Genomic DNA, 13,505 nt, shown 5'->3' on the forward strand with positions numbered 1-13,505 from the left:
CACATTCAAATCAAAATTCTATTTTCGGATGTGACAAAAAAATTGAAATTTTTTGGATCTAAACTCATATTAATACCAATAATTAAGTTAGAAACTAAGAAATTGAACTTAATTACAAAAAAACTCACAAGAAATTTCATAAAAAACACTATTTAATCAAGGTTTGAAATTTGTCGGGATTTGAACACTTACCATTCTCCTCGCTCCCTTTCCGTCAAGACGTAGGGAACAGTCACCTTCAGATTGCCGGAAAAGGAAGGAATTCCTGGGATTTGACAAAAAAACAGTGACAAATCGCCTTCAGCCAAGCGAAAAAAACCCTAAAACTTCCCGACACTTTTTTTTATTTTAGTCTTGGTTTCCTCTTAAATACCATGTTCCAAAAAAATCAATAAACCAAGCCGGTTTTCACGAACCGGTTTCCATCTTGATTATCATCCGAGTTACCACAAAATTCAAGGAAAGTTCCAGTTTTGTAAGAACCAATACCGAGACTCTAAAAATTTTTGGTTTTCGTCCGGTTTCCGCGAAATTTCAATCCTTGGTACCGACCATTGAGCCATCAATTTTAATCCCTTAACTGCTCAACACTTATCCAGTGACCATTCACTACTGTTAATAAACAAAATAAACCATCGTAAACCAACCAGTGAACCAACCATGGACAACTTTATTTTGTTAAAAGGGTTAAGAAACAATGGGCTTCTTTGGTGTGCAACAAAACAAGGGGCGAACCGACATTATTTAATTTTTTGTTTTCCTATTCCCGATAAATATATCAGTAGTCTGGTCTATGGCTAACCGAAAATTAAACACGTGGAAAAGAAAAGGCATGGCTAGAATTTTGAAACACTTCCCATATACAAAAAAAAAAAAAAAAAAAAAAAGATTAAAGAAAAATCGCTACGCATTAAAAAAATCACTACACTTTTTCAAAAAAAAAAATGATACACGGTATATATGGAGGATATTAGTACATTTTTTTTTTAAATTAGAAAGAGCCACCTTAAACCTCCCCACCCCTAAACAGGTGTGACGAGGAAGAAAGCGCATCCTATCCGTCTTCATTAATCACTGGCTTCCGCCGTAAACACGTCTCACGCAAGGGGCGGGACATCCCTTGTTACACAAAAAACCATCTCCAAAATCTCTCCTTGCCCATCAACATAGCTGTTGAGCCCCTGGATTTTGCCTCCGAGACACTCAGCCAAATTTACAACCTTCAAAACAACCAACCAGAGAATAAATCAGCTCATAGGTGGGAGTACAAGGACAATTTGAACACGCTTTCTCCTCCATAATTACCCTGTTATCCCTATCTACAAATACTCTATGATGATTGCGAAACTTCCCAAGTTGGACCACCATTAGAACCCCAACAAGCTCTGCCTCAATAGCCGATCTCGCTCTGACTCTTCCACGCCACATCCACATCACCTTGGTAGTCGAGTCCCTAGCAATGATCCCAGCAGGGAAAAGGATGCGTATGTATTGATCTTGATGTCTCCAGTCTCTGGCTTGACCCATTTCTGATCCTCGATCACATTCTCATTCTTGGACCGCCCATCATGAGGACATGTAACAGCCGACTTCTGAATCTTTGAAAGAAGACTATGCGCCTATACTCTCAACCCGTCGAGACGTCACCGCCGGAAATCTCGGCTATTCCGATGTCGCCAAACGGTTTCCATAATCGCGATAGCTCTGCACATAAAATCATCCGAGCCTATCACCGGTCTCGCCTCTTTGTTACATGCCAATAACTCTTTCTCGAGGTCGAGGTGTTCCACTGTTTTCCAAAAACCAGGTCGAGCCACAACGCCTTGGCTACAACGCACGAGAACATCAGGTGCCATAAAGTCTCCTCTTCCATGTCACATATTCTGCACGATTTATCAATTCCCGGGATGCATATAGCAAGTCTACATGCATCGGAAAACTCATTCTCCCCACCCGCCACAAGAATAGTCTATATCTTTCGTGAAACTTAAAAGACCAAACTTCCTTCCATGTCGCCGACTTAGAATAAAAGAAAGCTCCACTGAGGTCGTTATTATTAGGAATTCTTGCCCACGAGAGATAATGAATACATTATAAATGATTACTAAATAGAATAATGGTTTATTTTATTAGCGTCATATGATTAGTGGGTTAAGCTCCGAATATTAGAATCAATAGCAACTATCATCCGTAGCCTCCGTATTAAACCGAGTCACGTGTTGGGCACCTGAGTTCGGGCGGTGAGATAAAACATGGTCGATGACTAAACACGCCTGGATAGTTGTATCTAAAGTCATATATGTGGAACACTAGTGAAGGATGATCACAACGTGCAAGCATTCTGCACTTGTGGTAAGTGCACGACCCAAACAGGCTTTGGTTGCAGATGTGTCATTTAAGTACCGTTCTGACAAACTAACCGAGGTCGCTATGATGGTCACAATGAGACTTGATCTAAGTCCTGAAGTGATCATGGACACTGGATCATGTTACCACGCTCTTTGACTGATTCGCTAAAAGGCTACTATCATGTTAATCACAACTTATGTCTTGGGAGTTTCGGAACATGATTCGAGTGGGAAATGGTTGACAGATACGGAATCCAGCCTTCCTGAAAGAAAGTCATGTTCACTCACCTAAGGGTTGATTCCATAACCGATAGATTGCTGGCACTTTCGAAGTATGTATGTTCGGAAGAATCTTTCGTTGGGGAAGCAACGCTGCTTTGGGTATATATGTATCAAGAAATGTATAACAGAATAATTGACATTTCTCGATACGGGTTGAACCTAGAGGATCTTGATCACGAACTGACTAGATCAGTGGACACTCGTCACGATGAGTAAATATAATTCTAGTATAAAGGAGAGTTCAGTCTTGGGAGGCTGAGACGAGACGATATGGGTGAAATCGGTTCGGTTCGGTTCAGTTTTGGACTAATTTGAAAACCGAAACCGAATTTTCGGTTTTGAAAATTTTGGACCAATGACCGAACGTAATTGGTCTAAAACCGAAAATCGGTTAACCGAAAATTCGGTTAACCGATTCTGTAAAACCGATAACCAGTTTTATAACCGTTTTAAAACTGGTTAACCAGTTCTGAAACCGATTAACCGAAAAAATCAGTTAACCGATTTCATAATTGGTTTAAATCTCTTCAAAATCAAAAAATTCGGTTATCCGGTTCAAATCGGTTATCCGGTTTTAAAACTGGTTATCCGGTTTCAAAACTGGTTATCCATTTTATAAAAAAAATCGGTTAAATAACCGATAACCGAATTTTTGGATACTCAAAACCGATAACCGAACCGGTTCTTAAATTCGGTTTCGGTTAACTGAACCGAATTTTCGGTTTGATGACGTGGCACCGATTTTCGGCTCCGGATCGGTTTGGTTATCAGTTTAACCAATTTTCGGTCAATTTTTATACACACTTACGAGACAATGAGAAGACGAGGAGCTCGAGGAGATTTCGATTCAAAAAGCTTAACGAGAAACTGTAAGTTTTCCAATAACTCGTCTCTTTATATTGGTTGCTTGACACATATGCTCTCATGGTTAAATTAATTAAACAAAACTACATCTTGTTTTAATAACCATTAAATTGATTAGTTTAAGATAGCATAATTAATTATTTTTCCGCACGGCTATTATGATAAGGTGAATAATCAACAACCCCTGGTGTCAGAGCGATTCTTCGTGTCTGATACCAACCCGATTTTTTCACCAACAAATGTCCCCCCGGCGGCACCCAAATAAACTCCACCAATCTCCCACAAAAAACGCTAAGGATGCTTCTAGTCCCCCACGTCACCGAGGCCCCCTATTTCTTCTCATGTTTGGAGATGATCAAATTTAAATCCCCTATATCCATCCATGGCCTCCCCGACACGCCCACCATATTTGACATACCATCACAAAACCTCGGTCTCTCATCTCGGAATGGAGGCCCGTACCCACAAAAAAAAAAATCCTAATCCGCCACACTGGTATCACCCATCATCACTGCCCAAATGGAATTCCTCAAGCCACCACGGCTCTTCCCCAAAAATCAAACCGTTCCCTTAATTGTTGCATCTTACCATACCCTTAATTGTTGCATCTTACCGTACCCCATCTTTTTTTCCATAAGAAAAATAATATCCAAATTTCATCTCCTCCTGAGACTCCAAAGAGCCTCCACTGCCGTGTCTTGATTGAGACCCTAGAAACTACATAAGAGAACTAACATGGACGTAGAGGGGTGTTAAGGCCTGCCTCCTTGGCCATGTTGGAATTTATCTCGCTTGGGTCGGTCTCCGCCACTACCCTACCGGAATTCTTTCCCAATATTGCACCCCTTTTTCCCCCCGGAGCTCCATTCTTCCGCCGGGGAACCACCACCTTTCTTTCTCTTGTTGTCGTCTTCTTCTTATTGATGCCAAGAGCAAAAACAGCCGCAAAGCCTAAAGCCATACCTTTAACCGCCGTTTTCGAGCCATACTCTGGGTTCTCGACCGCACCCTTCAGCTTATCCTCCGTCCTGGCCAGTTTGCCCCGTCAACCTCCTTGGTCTCCATTTCCTTTTGGCACTTGGTTCCTGGTTTGGGCTAGGCCTATTTCACTCCCATTCTCCAGTTGAGGAACTCCCATACCTATTCGTCATAGGCCCTTCAATGTGGGCTTTCCCCTGCAAACCAGGCCAAAAAGACGATTTGGGCCAGTTATCTACATTTCCAATAGCTTTCTCAGGAAGTTTATTCGCCCCACTTCCATCCTGCCATATCGCCCTCTTCACCACATCCTCCGCGCTTGCGACGCGCTCTGAGGACCACTAACACGTATGGAAGAATCAAAGCTTTTTTTGTAGCCAATTCCTGCGTCGAGGATGTCTCACCGCCACTACTACTGCCCAAACTCTGCTTTCGTCCTTGAGCGACCTTTGCCCAATCTCCACGTGACACGTTGCCCCTAGGAGCGTCTCCCTTCCACGTCACCAGTTCTTTTGTACTCATGCCAGCACGTCCTTCGTCAGAGATTTGGGCACTCTCTCCCTGACTTCGACCGGACTGTTTCATTGAGCCTAGCATCTCCGTTGATATTTCGTCTGGAAATTCGCTGATAAGAAGTTTCTGCTTCGTCTCCTCCGAGGAGTAACCTCCATTCACATAATTTTCTCTCCACTCCACCGGGAATTTGTGTTTCCCTCTTCCGACGAGAAATTCCAGATCCGTGTAACAATGCTTGAAAGTCGACTCACGTGGATCCACCCCCCATAAATGATAACCCCTCGGCGAATTGTCAATATTTATTCTCACATAATCTTTCCGGTTGCAGTCGAGATTGTCATGGCCCAAATATCCACATTTATAACACAACTTCCCTAGCTTCTCATATTTCTCATGTATCCATAGTGGTAACCTTTCGTCTCTATCCAAAAAGAACCCTGGAAAAATGTGTTTCCTTATGTCCATCAAAACCTTGAATCTCATGTCATTTCCTTCACGTCCGCCATAGCCAAGGAACTTCCTAAACATTGGGACGAGCCCCTCGGAACTGGCCACGAAGACGAACTCAAACCGGTGTGAACGAGAAATCCAGTTCCTCCACTATCTTGATGGCCGGCCAGTCCACCACCACCAGTTGAAACCCCTTCATAATCCATGGTCTCCCTCCCAACACTCGATTCACATCTTCCTGATTCTCGAATTGGAATTGCACAATGTCGGGCTTGATTTCCTTGACAAATCACCCCTTCTTGCAACGCCACACCCCGGAAAAAACCTCGAAAACACTCTTAGCACTCCACCCCCATTTCTTGTCCGAAATAATTTTTCCGGCCAGAAAAGTTGACTCCGCACATCTTCCGTCCACATCAATGTTCCTAGTGATGACTAGGTTTTTCGCCATGAATGAGGTAGCTCCATTTCTTCCTTCCAATCTTTCTCCCCCTGAGACATGTCTCTGACACGGAGACTACTTTCCCTACCCTAGCACTCTAAACAAGCCACACCCAGTGTTTCTAAGGCTCACCTTCCCTCGTGTATCCCAAACCAGACCAGCTAAACCCACAGAAAAGCACTCCCTACCCACAACTAGAAGAAAAACCGACGAACAGACCACCACAAAACCAACCCACCAAGCAAAACCAGGACCCAAAAACTTTACTTCGTAAAGAGAAAAACTTTATAGTATACATTAGAATATGGACGCGACAAGGAAATTTATCACATGGAAGCAGTCTGCAACTCTGCGTGCAGGAACCAATGAAATAAAATAAAAAAGAATGGTTAGAATTTTGACACACACTTCCCATATACAAAAAAAGAAAGAGCATATATTCTAAATAAAATTACTTTGTCCTAATTAAAGTTTGCAGCTTCTTGTTTAAAAAGAGAAGTTCAAAAGTTAAAAAGGGGATGAAAAAGTAGATAGACAAGTTTCTTTAATTCCACAACAAGAAAAAGAAAAGGAAAAAAAAAAAAAAAAAAAAAAAGAGAAAAAGAATAGTGAAACGTAGCACTAAATTAATTTACAGACCAATTAATAACTCTCATAAAAAAAAGAAAACGCGCATAACGACTGAAGTCACTCTACATTGGTTGATTGCTAGTCCTTTCTTTGAACCCAAGAAAGAACCAGTCTCTCTTTCTACATGATATACTATTTGCACATTCAAGTTTTTCCTATTCTGCCAAAGTTGAAATGTACAGCTAGTTGTGATTCTATTATTCGATGCGGTCGCGTAGAGAAGGTGAAGAACCGGCGCTAACTTTGCTGGGCAAGGGCGTGTTCTTGCGGGACTGGCGTGTGGTGGCCACGAGCATGCTCTCGCTCTCCCACTTCTCGGATGCCACGTCATCATTTTCATCGTCCTCGGAGTCTTTGAAAACCGGATGCGTGTACGCGTTCTGAAGGTACCCTTTCAAGTTCAAATGCGGCTCTCTTGCTCGCTCCAGCGTGTCTTTCATCATCGCCTCCTGAAATTCACAGACACACCAACAACAAAAAAAAAAAAATTAAAAATAACGGAAAAGAAAAATGACACGTCTTTTTAACACTATGATTGGTAGCTTGAAAATAATTGTTTGATTTTCATTTGAATTTTCGGTGTAATGTGAAGGAAATAGAATTGGGACATAAAATTCAAGTTGATCCCTTTTCATTTAAATTTTCAGTATAATGTGAAGAAAATAGAATTGGGAAACAAAATTCAAGTTGACCCCTCGAGTGTAAAAGGTCTCATATATATGGTATTTATTGTTTATATATTGTTAGACTACATGTATTTTTTGTTGTAAGTATTAAATTATTAACTTTTTATTGGAAAATATCACATATCAAAGGGAGTTATGGAGATACCACATCTTTTCTTGTAGTTTTAGAAAATATCACATTTTCAAGCATTTTAAGGATTCTGAGAAGCTACATTTATATCGAGAGTTTTGTGAATACTGTCCGCCATTTATAAAAAAAATTCCTATAATTTATTTATTGAAGTATGGATGGATCATAATTGACTTTATGATGGTTTTTTTTTAAGAGTTAAATATTTTACCTGCAGGGGATATTTAACAAATGCGGATTCGTAACGGCCAGTGCAGAACTTGTGGAACCAGATTGTGAGTACTGGAAGTACGATGATAATGGGCGATGCAATGGCGATCCCTCTTGTACCCATCAATCCCATCAAAAGGATTTGTGAAGTAATCAGTGCTATTATGAGTCGGAAATGGACATCTGGCCAGAAAGCTGCGCCGCTCTCATACTCCTGGTTGTAGACATTTATGATCTGCAGAATTGAATATAAAAACCATAAGTGAGAAATTGCTTTGACTAGCCCTTTAAAGTAGAAATTGTTTGGGTACACGAGAAAGCGAGAACTGAAAATTATTTACCTGATGACGGAACACGAGATAAGCAAAGCCAAAGAAAATGATGATGAAGGGAAGCAGGATCGGAGTGATCGGGGCATACACAAGGCCTAATAAGAAATACAATTGGATACGAGGCTCTCCGGTGTTGAAACCGAGACTTCCTGGGTCCATGGCTTCTTCTCTGTCCTTCTCAGTCTTCACCAAGAAGAAATTCTTCAAGTGATACATTATCAGTGGTTTAACCATTAAAATCTCTCCGGCTATACCAGCCCATCCATCGACCATTATGTAGGTAATGAAAAAGGTTGCTTTCAATGGGATTGCTATCCCAATTGTCTCTGGAATCCTGTTGAAAAAAACGACGATGTTGTAAGCTATACAAAATTCTGGGAAATTGAAAGGTGATAATTAGTGGGAAACAACATGCAAACTGTTCCCAAATTGTTTTTTTTACATCTCTATGCCGATTAGTAGTGGAAAAAAAACATGCAAAAGTAGACCCGAATAAAACGAATTAAACCAAACTTTGACGACGACATACTTCTTTGGTGATTGGTTGAGGAATGTACTTAGTTGCTGAAACGCAGTCCCTGCAATTATGCTTCCCAGAAATACGTTCACAAAATTGAAGAGGTAGTATCTAGACGCTGCTCTTCTCTCCAGAGTGGATATGGATGTAAAGCCTTCAAATTTCGCCATGATCATCAATATTGACGGCAGAAATATGAGAAACAGCTTCAGCACAATACCAGGGAGAAAACCTGCGATGAATGACTTGATGAAATCACTGCAGACGGAAGAAGTCGTTTATTAGGTACGCTTAACGAATACATATCAACTAAAAAGAATGGTTAAAGGATGCGCTAAACTCACAACTTTAAGATGGGCGCTAAGAATTTTGCTTTTTTCTGAAGTCCTTCAATACTTGCAAGAGTTTGCACGAATGCAATGGGAATCATGAAAAAAAAAGTGAGGAAAAAGAATGCAACTGCCATAATCAGCCTCCGAATCGAGAGCGAAACATATGGGATTGCCAAGTTCTGCCAATATATATCTCGTGGCTCTGAAGCCCACTCGGTCAACCAAACAGTTGGATTCCTTGATTGCTGAGTTTGAGCACAAACAGCAGCTCCCCATCGATTTTTGAAGGACACAAATGCTGCCGGCATGACGGAACTCGGATTGTTCATAACTTTTTCCCGTTCTTCAGCTATCTGAAAATTTCAATAAACACCAATTCATTACGGAGCTATAAGCACTTGAAATTTCATCGAAGGAAAAAAAACACATGAAATTTTCAATAGTAAATAAAATTGTATACACAAACAGTTAAATTCTTATTTAACAAAAGACCACCACATATTCAAAAGCTTGCTCGCTCGAACACTCTATCACCAGTTTATTTAAAGGAAAAGCCTCGGCAAAAGGGAAAAAGGACGCTTTAGATCTTTCATCTAATAAAAATATATTTTTATTCATTAACAATAGGCATATCTCAAAACTATCATCAAAATGACACTTTACAGACTGAAGTAAACACTCAAACAAACTGACACTGGATAACTAATTCAAATGGGTAACCAATCTTGTGATTAAACATACTTATAATAATTTAACATAAAGAAACAAAAAAAGAAACTCAATACATATCATAGCTGCATAAAATATATGTAGGGTTACAACATGTAACGTAACACTTACTTCTTTTGACAATTTCTCAACTTCAGATGTGTAATAATCAACAGCATCCACTTTAGTCCCGCAAAGTCCAAGAAAACCAGTCTGTAAGTAAACATGGGTTTGAGTTTGCGACGGAAGTTAAAGCAGAAATTACAATCGAAGACAGCGAGTAATATAAGTACCTTTGTCATTGGCTTCTTGGTAGAATTTCTTTGGAGCTTGTTAGTGTAGTAGACAAGCCAGTTCATCAGTTTTTTCTTCTTCTTGACTAACCCCGAAAGTGTGTTTGCATTATATACCACCTGTATATTTTTCCAAATTATTAGACTCATAAACACATGAGTTGACACGATCATTATCACGACAAAAAAGATGTTTGGTGAGTCTACACAAGTATAACTGTATAAGGATTCTCGTAACGACTTAAGTTTGTAAATTTGGGTACAACAAATGAAGACTCTAACAGATAGACAATTGCTTGGCAGGGATTAACACGTGTTTGGGATTCACATTCCAATACCAAAGAGAACAAAAGAGGAAACACTTAAATTCATCATAAGAACCAAGTGCAAGTGCTAAATAGTTCTCAATACAAAACTAAAAGTACACATCAAATTGCTTGGCTTGACTTGTCTTGAAACTTTAAGCAGCACAGACATATATTTATAACCTGGAAATCAACTTATAAGCGCTCTTGTGTTTCAGACAATTAGATGGCAAATAATAATACAACTCACAAGCTCCACTATGTTTCAGACAATACACCCAAGTCTTGTGACAAAACTCAAGAAAACAGGAACAGACCTGGTTTGTCAGATAGGTATCCGGATGATTGACCAGGAAAAAGTGCTCCACATTCTCACTTACAGATTCGTCAGAATCTGGCGGTACATTTCTAACAAGCACCTGCAAACCGCCAATATTCAAGACCCAGATATAAGTTTGGTGATCGGTAGATGAAAAATATGTTTTGTTGCTATGCACTTTACGCAACGTAAAATATGCAACAATGATTAGATAGCGTAAGGTAGAACTTACAGTGAATTGGTCAGGACGTCGCTTTTCCGAGGCAAGAAATTGCAAGCGCATTGCAGCAACTTTTCCATACTCTTTATACAGCACAAAAAATGTCCAAAAGGTGAAAGCGTAGGCCATTACTATATGTGTCCAAAGTCTGCGAAATCGAGCAAAATAAGAACTTGAGCACAAAGGGTTCGCAATTTTCTAATAAACCAAATATCCGGAATCATGAGACTTTTGACAGAACAGTGAGAGAATTAAACAGCACCCACAATAATAAAATATATATATATATATATATATATATATATATATATATATATATAAAGAGCTCAGCATGATAAGCCAAGCAAAGAAGAAAGTCAACAAACCTAGGAGATCCATCCGCGACATTCGAAATCGAGAGCTTATCAATGTCGTTCGAGGTTACATTCTTTACCACCCTTTTTAGTTCCAGCGTGTTATTTGTCCAGTTTACGGGCACCAAGATTGCCCAAGCAAGCAACGCTATAGGAACAAATATCTTTAGTCTGCGCACATACAAACAAGACCAAAATGGAGAGTAAGCAAAACTTTCTAATTCCAAATACACACATAACACCACTCATTCCTTATAAAGGCATCAAAAATTGAAATCACAGACACAACAATTTAGATATATTCCGACACTAATTTTGCTTCTCTCAAAACTTAGGTTTTATATTTTTTTCCCAAAATAAATAAAATTCTCGACTCTAAAACCTAATAATAGACTTCTGAAAGGCCCAATTCCAAAAACACACAATACCACACTGCCAATTAAATTGATCAATAAACAAGAACAGGAAGTAATACCCGATCAAGTAAATACGGAGATAGACGGCGGAGTCGAGACCGGCGTGGTCGATGAGCTCCGGCTCCGGCATCTGAAGAGCGGCGGGCATCCAATTGAGGAATCGGAGGTACGACCTGAAGTCTAAATTCACGAACCTCCGTACGAACGCGCCGGAACGCGACGGACTGCTCCGGAGACCCTTCAGGTACCATTTCGGAAAGTAAACCCTATCGTTGAACGGTTGAAGCCTCAGAACCGCGAACAGAACCAGAAAAACGAACGCCGTCAGAAGATTGATCGCCGCCGAAAGTCCGATGTCTCCTAAGGAAGCCATTTATACACTAATTTTTCCTTTCTTTTCTTCTCTGGCCTGAATCATCAACCAAATTAGAAATTGAGTTAGTTAAACTAACCAGAGTAAAACAGATGTACGTATCATCACAATACGTACCGACAATTTCGCTATTTCCTCAGAGATATCATACCTTCCCAAGGTTACGCACGGACTTTCGATCCAAAAGCTGAGCAAGGAAAGAACAGATTCCTTGGCGAGAATTGAAACGCACGGTACTGTTTTTTTTTTTTCCGTAGAAGAGTAAGTGTAAAAGATAAGTTATTCAGAAAATCCAAAACTGGGATTATCAGAAGAGAATCGATTCACGACCATCCAACGCAACAAAGTGTGTGCGGATTTATTTTAACGATAATATCAGGAAAAAAAAAAAAAAAAAGGAAAAGGGGAGTGAGAAGAGGACAATCTTACAGGGATTGTTCTAATAACGAAAGGGGTTTTGGTTCCAAATGTATTTTTTTTTTAATTTAGTGGTATATATAAAATTATAAAGTAATGGAAAATAAAGAGAAAATTATTTTTTAAATGCGATTTGCAGTTCCAGCGGTGTCGGCAAAGGATGACGAAGGGTTGTGTCCCAACGGCTACTTTTGGGAGGTTTTAGACGGAGATGGGTGGATTAAGACGAGCATTGGATGCGCGTGTAATACACGGTCCAATGCGGTAGTTGGTAGTGGGTGCGAAAGAGACCGTGTCGTCGTTGTCATGGAAATCCCACGCGCGACGCGTGAGGGATGTGTGGTCTGCGTGTGATGCGGTGGTTTCTGTTTTCGACAGCTGGGACCGAGTCAGATTTGGACCGTCCCTAGATTATTTTCCTTATTTTATATGTTTTAATTTCATTTACTTTGACTGGTCCCTAAACTTCTTGAATTTGTGTAGTGGCCTAGCTAAGAATTTATAAAATATACCAGATACAGCCAAACTCTATTTATGGGAATAGTATACCATATTAGTTCAAATACATCCGTAAAACCGTACTGTATGAGAAACATTTTTAGTGATCTAAATACTAAATTTAATTATTTTATGTGAACAACTAACAATGACTATGCTTGGCGTAAAAAAAAGTGATTTTAAAATAGATGTACAAAAAAATTGATGTTTTAAAAAACAGATGGGTGTTTGGTAAACTATTGTAAAATAACTGTAGCTGTTAGCAAATCTGATTTAATGTTTAGTAAAATACATATTTATAAGTAATAATTATTTATACAAAATGTAATTAATAATAAGATATTTTTTGGTATATAAAAAAATATATGAAAGTGGGTGTCTATGAATGGTAAAAAATAAATTATAAATTTTGGTGTCTTCAAAAAAATTATTTGATAAAAGTATATAATATAAAGATAATTACAATTAAAAGTTAGTGTAAGAGAAAAAAAAAAAAAAAAAAGTTAAGAGAGATAAATTGCAAACTAAAAACTAAAACTATGTACAAAAGCTTCAAATTGTAGCTTTTAGTTTTTTAGTTAAAATATTCAAACGCACTTTTTAGTTTTTAGAAAGAAAAAAAAAATCATTTACCAAACACTTAAATATGATTTAACTTTTAGAATAAGCTAAAATCAAGCTTAATAAGCTGAGCTATACATAGTCAATATCACTTTATTGAAATATTACTATTTTTTATATTAAATCACGGTTGTAATTGATTTTTTTTTCAAAATTTAGATAATTTAGATAATTTTGCAAGATAGTTTCCTAATTTATAACTATTGATAAACTCGGTATATATATATATATATATATATATATATATATGTGTGTGTGTGTGTGT

The 13,505-nt window shown here is 38.9% G+C and overlaps 1 protein-coding gene across 2 annotated transcripts; it reads right to left on the bottom strand.

The window, feature by feature from the left end:
* Window positions 1-6,296: 6,296 nt before the first annotated feature.
* Window positions 6,297-12,181, bottom strand: LOC149385308 (hyperosmolality-gated Ca2+ permeable channel 1.2-like). 2 transcript variants are annotated; one of them, XM_089625175.1, is made up of 12 exons: window positions 11,856-12,181; window positions 11,391-11,740; window positions 10,928-11,086; window positions 10,575-10,710; window positions 10,341-10,442; window positions 9,719-9,838; window positions 9,558-9,638; window positions 8,730-9,070; window positions 8,398-8,643; window positions 7,878-8,202; window positions 7,538-7,771; window positions 6,297-6,959 (listed from the first exon to the last, which is right to left on the bottom strand). In XM_089625175.1, exons 2-12 carry the CDS (start codon window positions 11,702-11,704, stop codon window positions 6,708-6,710), a joined length of 2,310 nt encoding a protein of 769 aa, XP_089481301.1. In that variant the 5' UTR covers window positions 11,705-11,740; window positions 11,856-12,181; the 3' UTR covers window positions 6,297-6,707. The 2 variants fall into 2 exon arrangements, with proteins under 2 accessions (XP_089481301.1, XP_089481302.1); XM_089625176.1 differs by having other exon boundaries at window positions 11,822-12,181.
* Between the last annotated feature and the right edge of the window lie 1,324 nt (window positions 12,182-13,505).

Source organism: Urtica dioica, chromosome 9, assembly GCF_054948205.1.
Source record: "Urtica dioica subsp. dioica isolate 48M chromosome 9, U.dioica_male_clone48M_v1_H2, whole genome shotgun sequence".
Classification (NCBI taxonomy): Eukaryota; Viridiplantae; Streptophyta; class Magnoliopsida; order Rosales; family Urticaceae; genus Urtica; species Urtica dioica.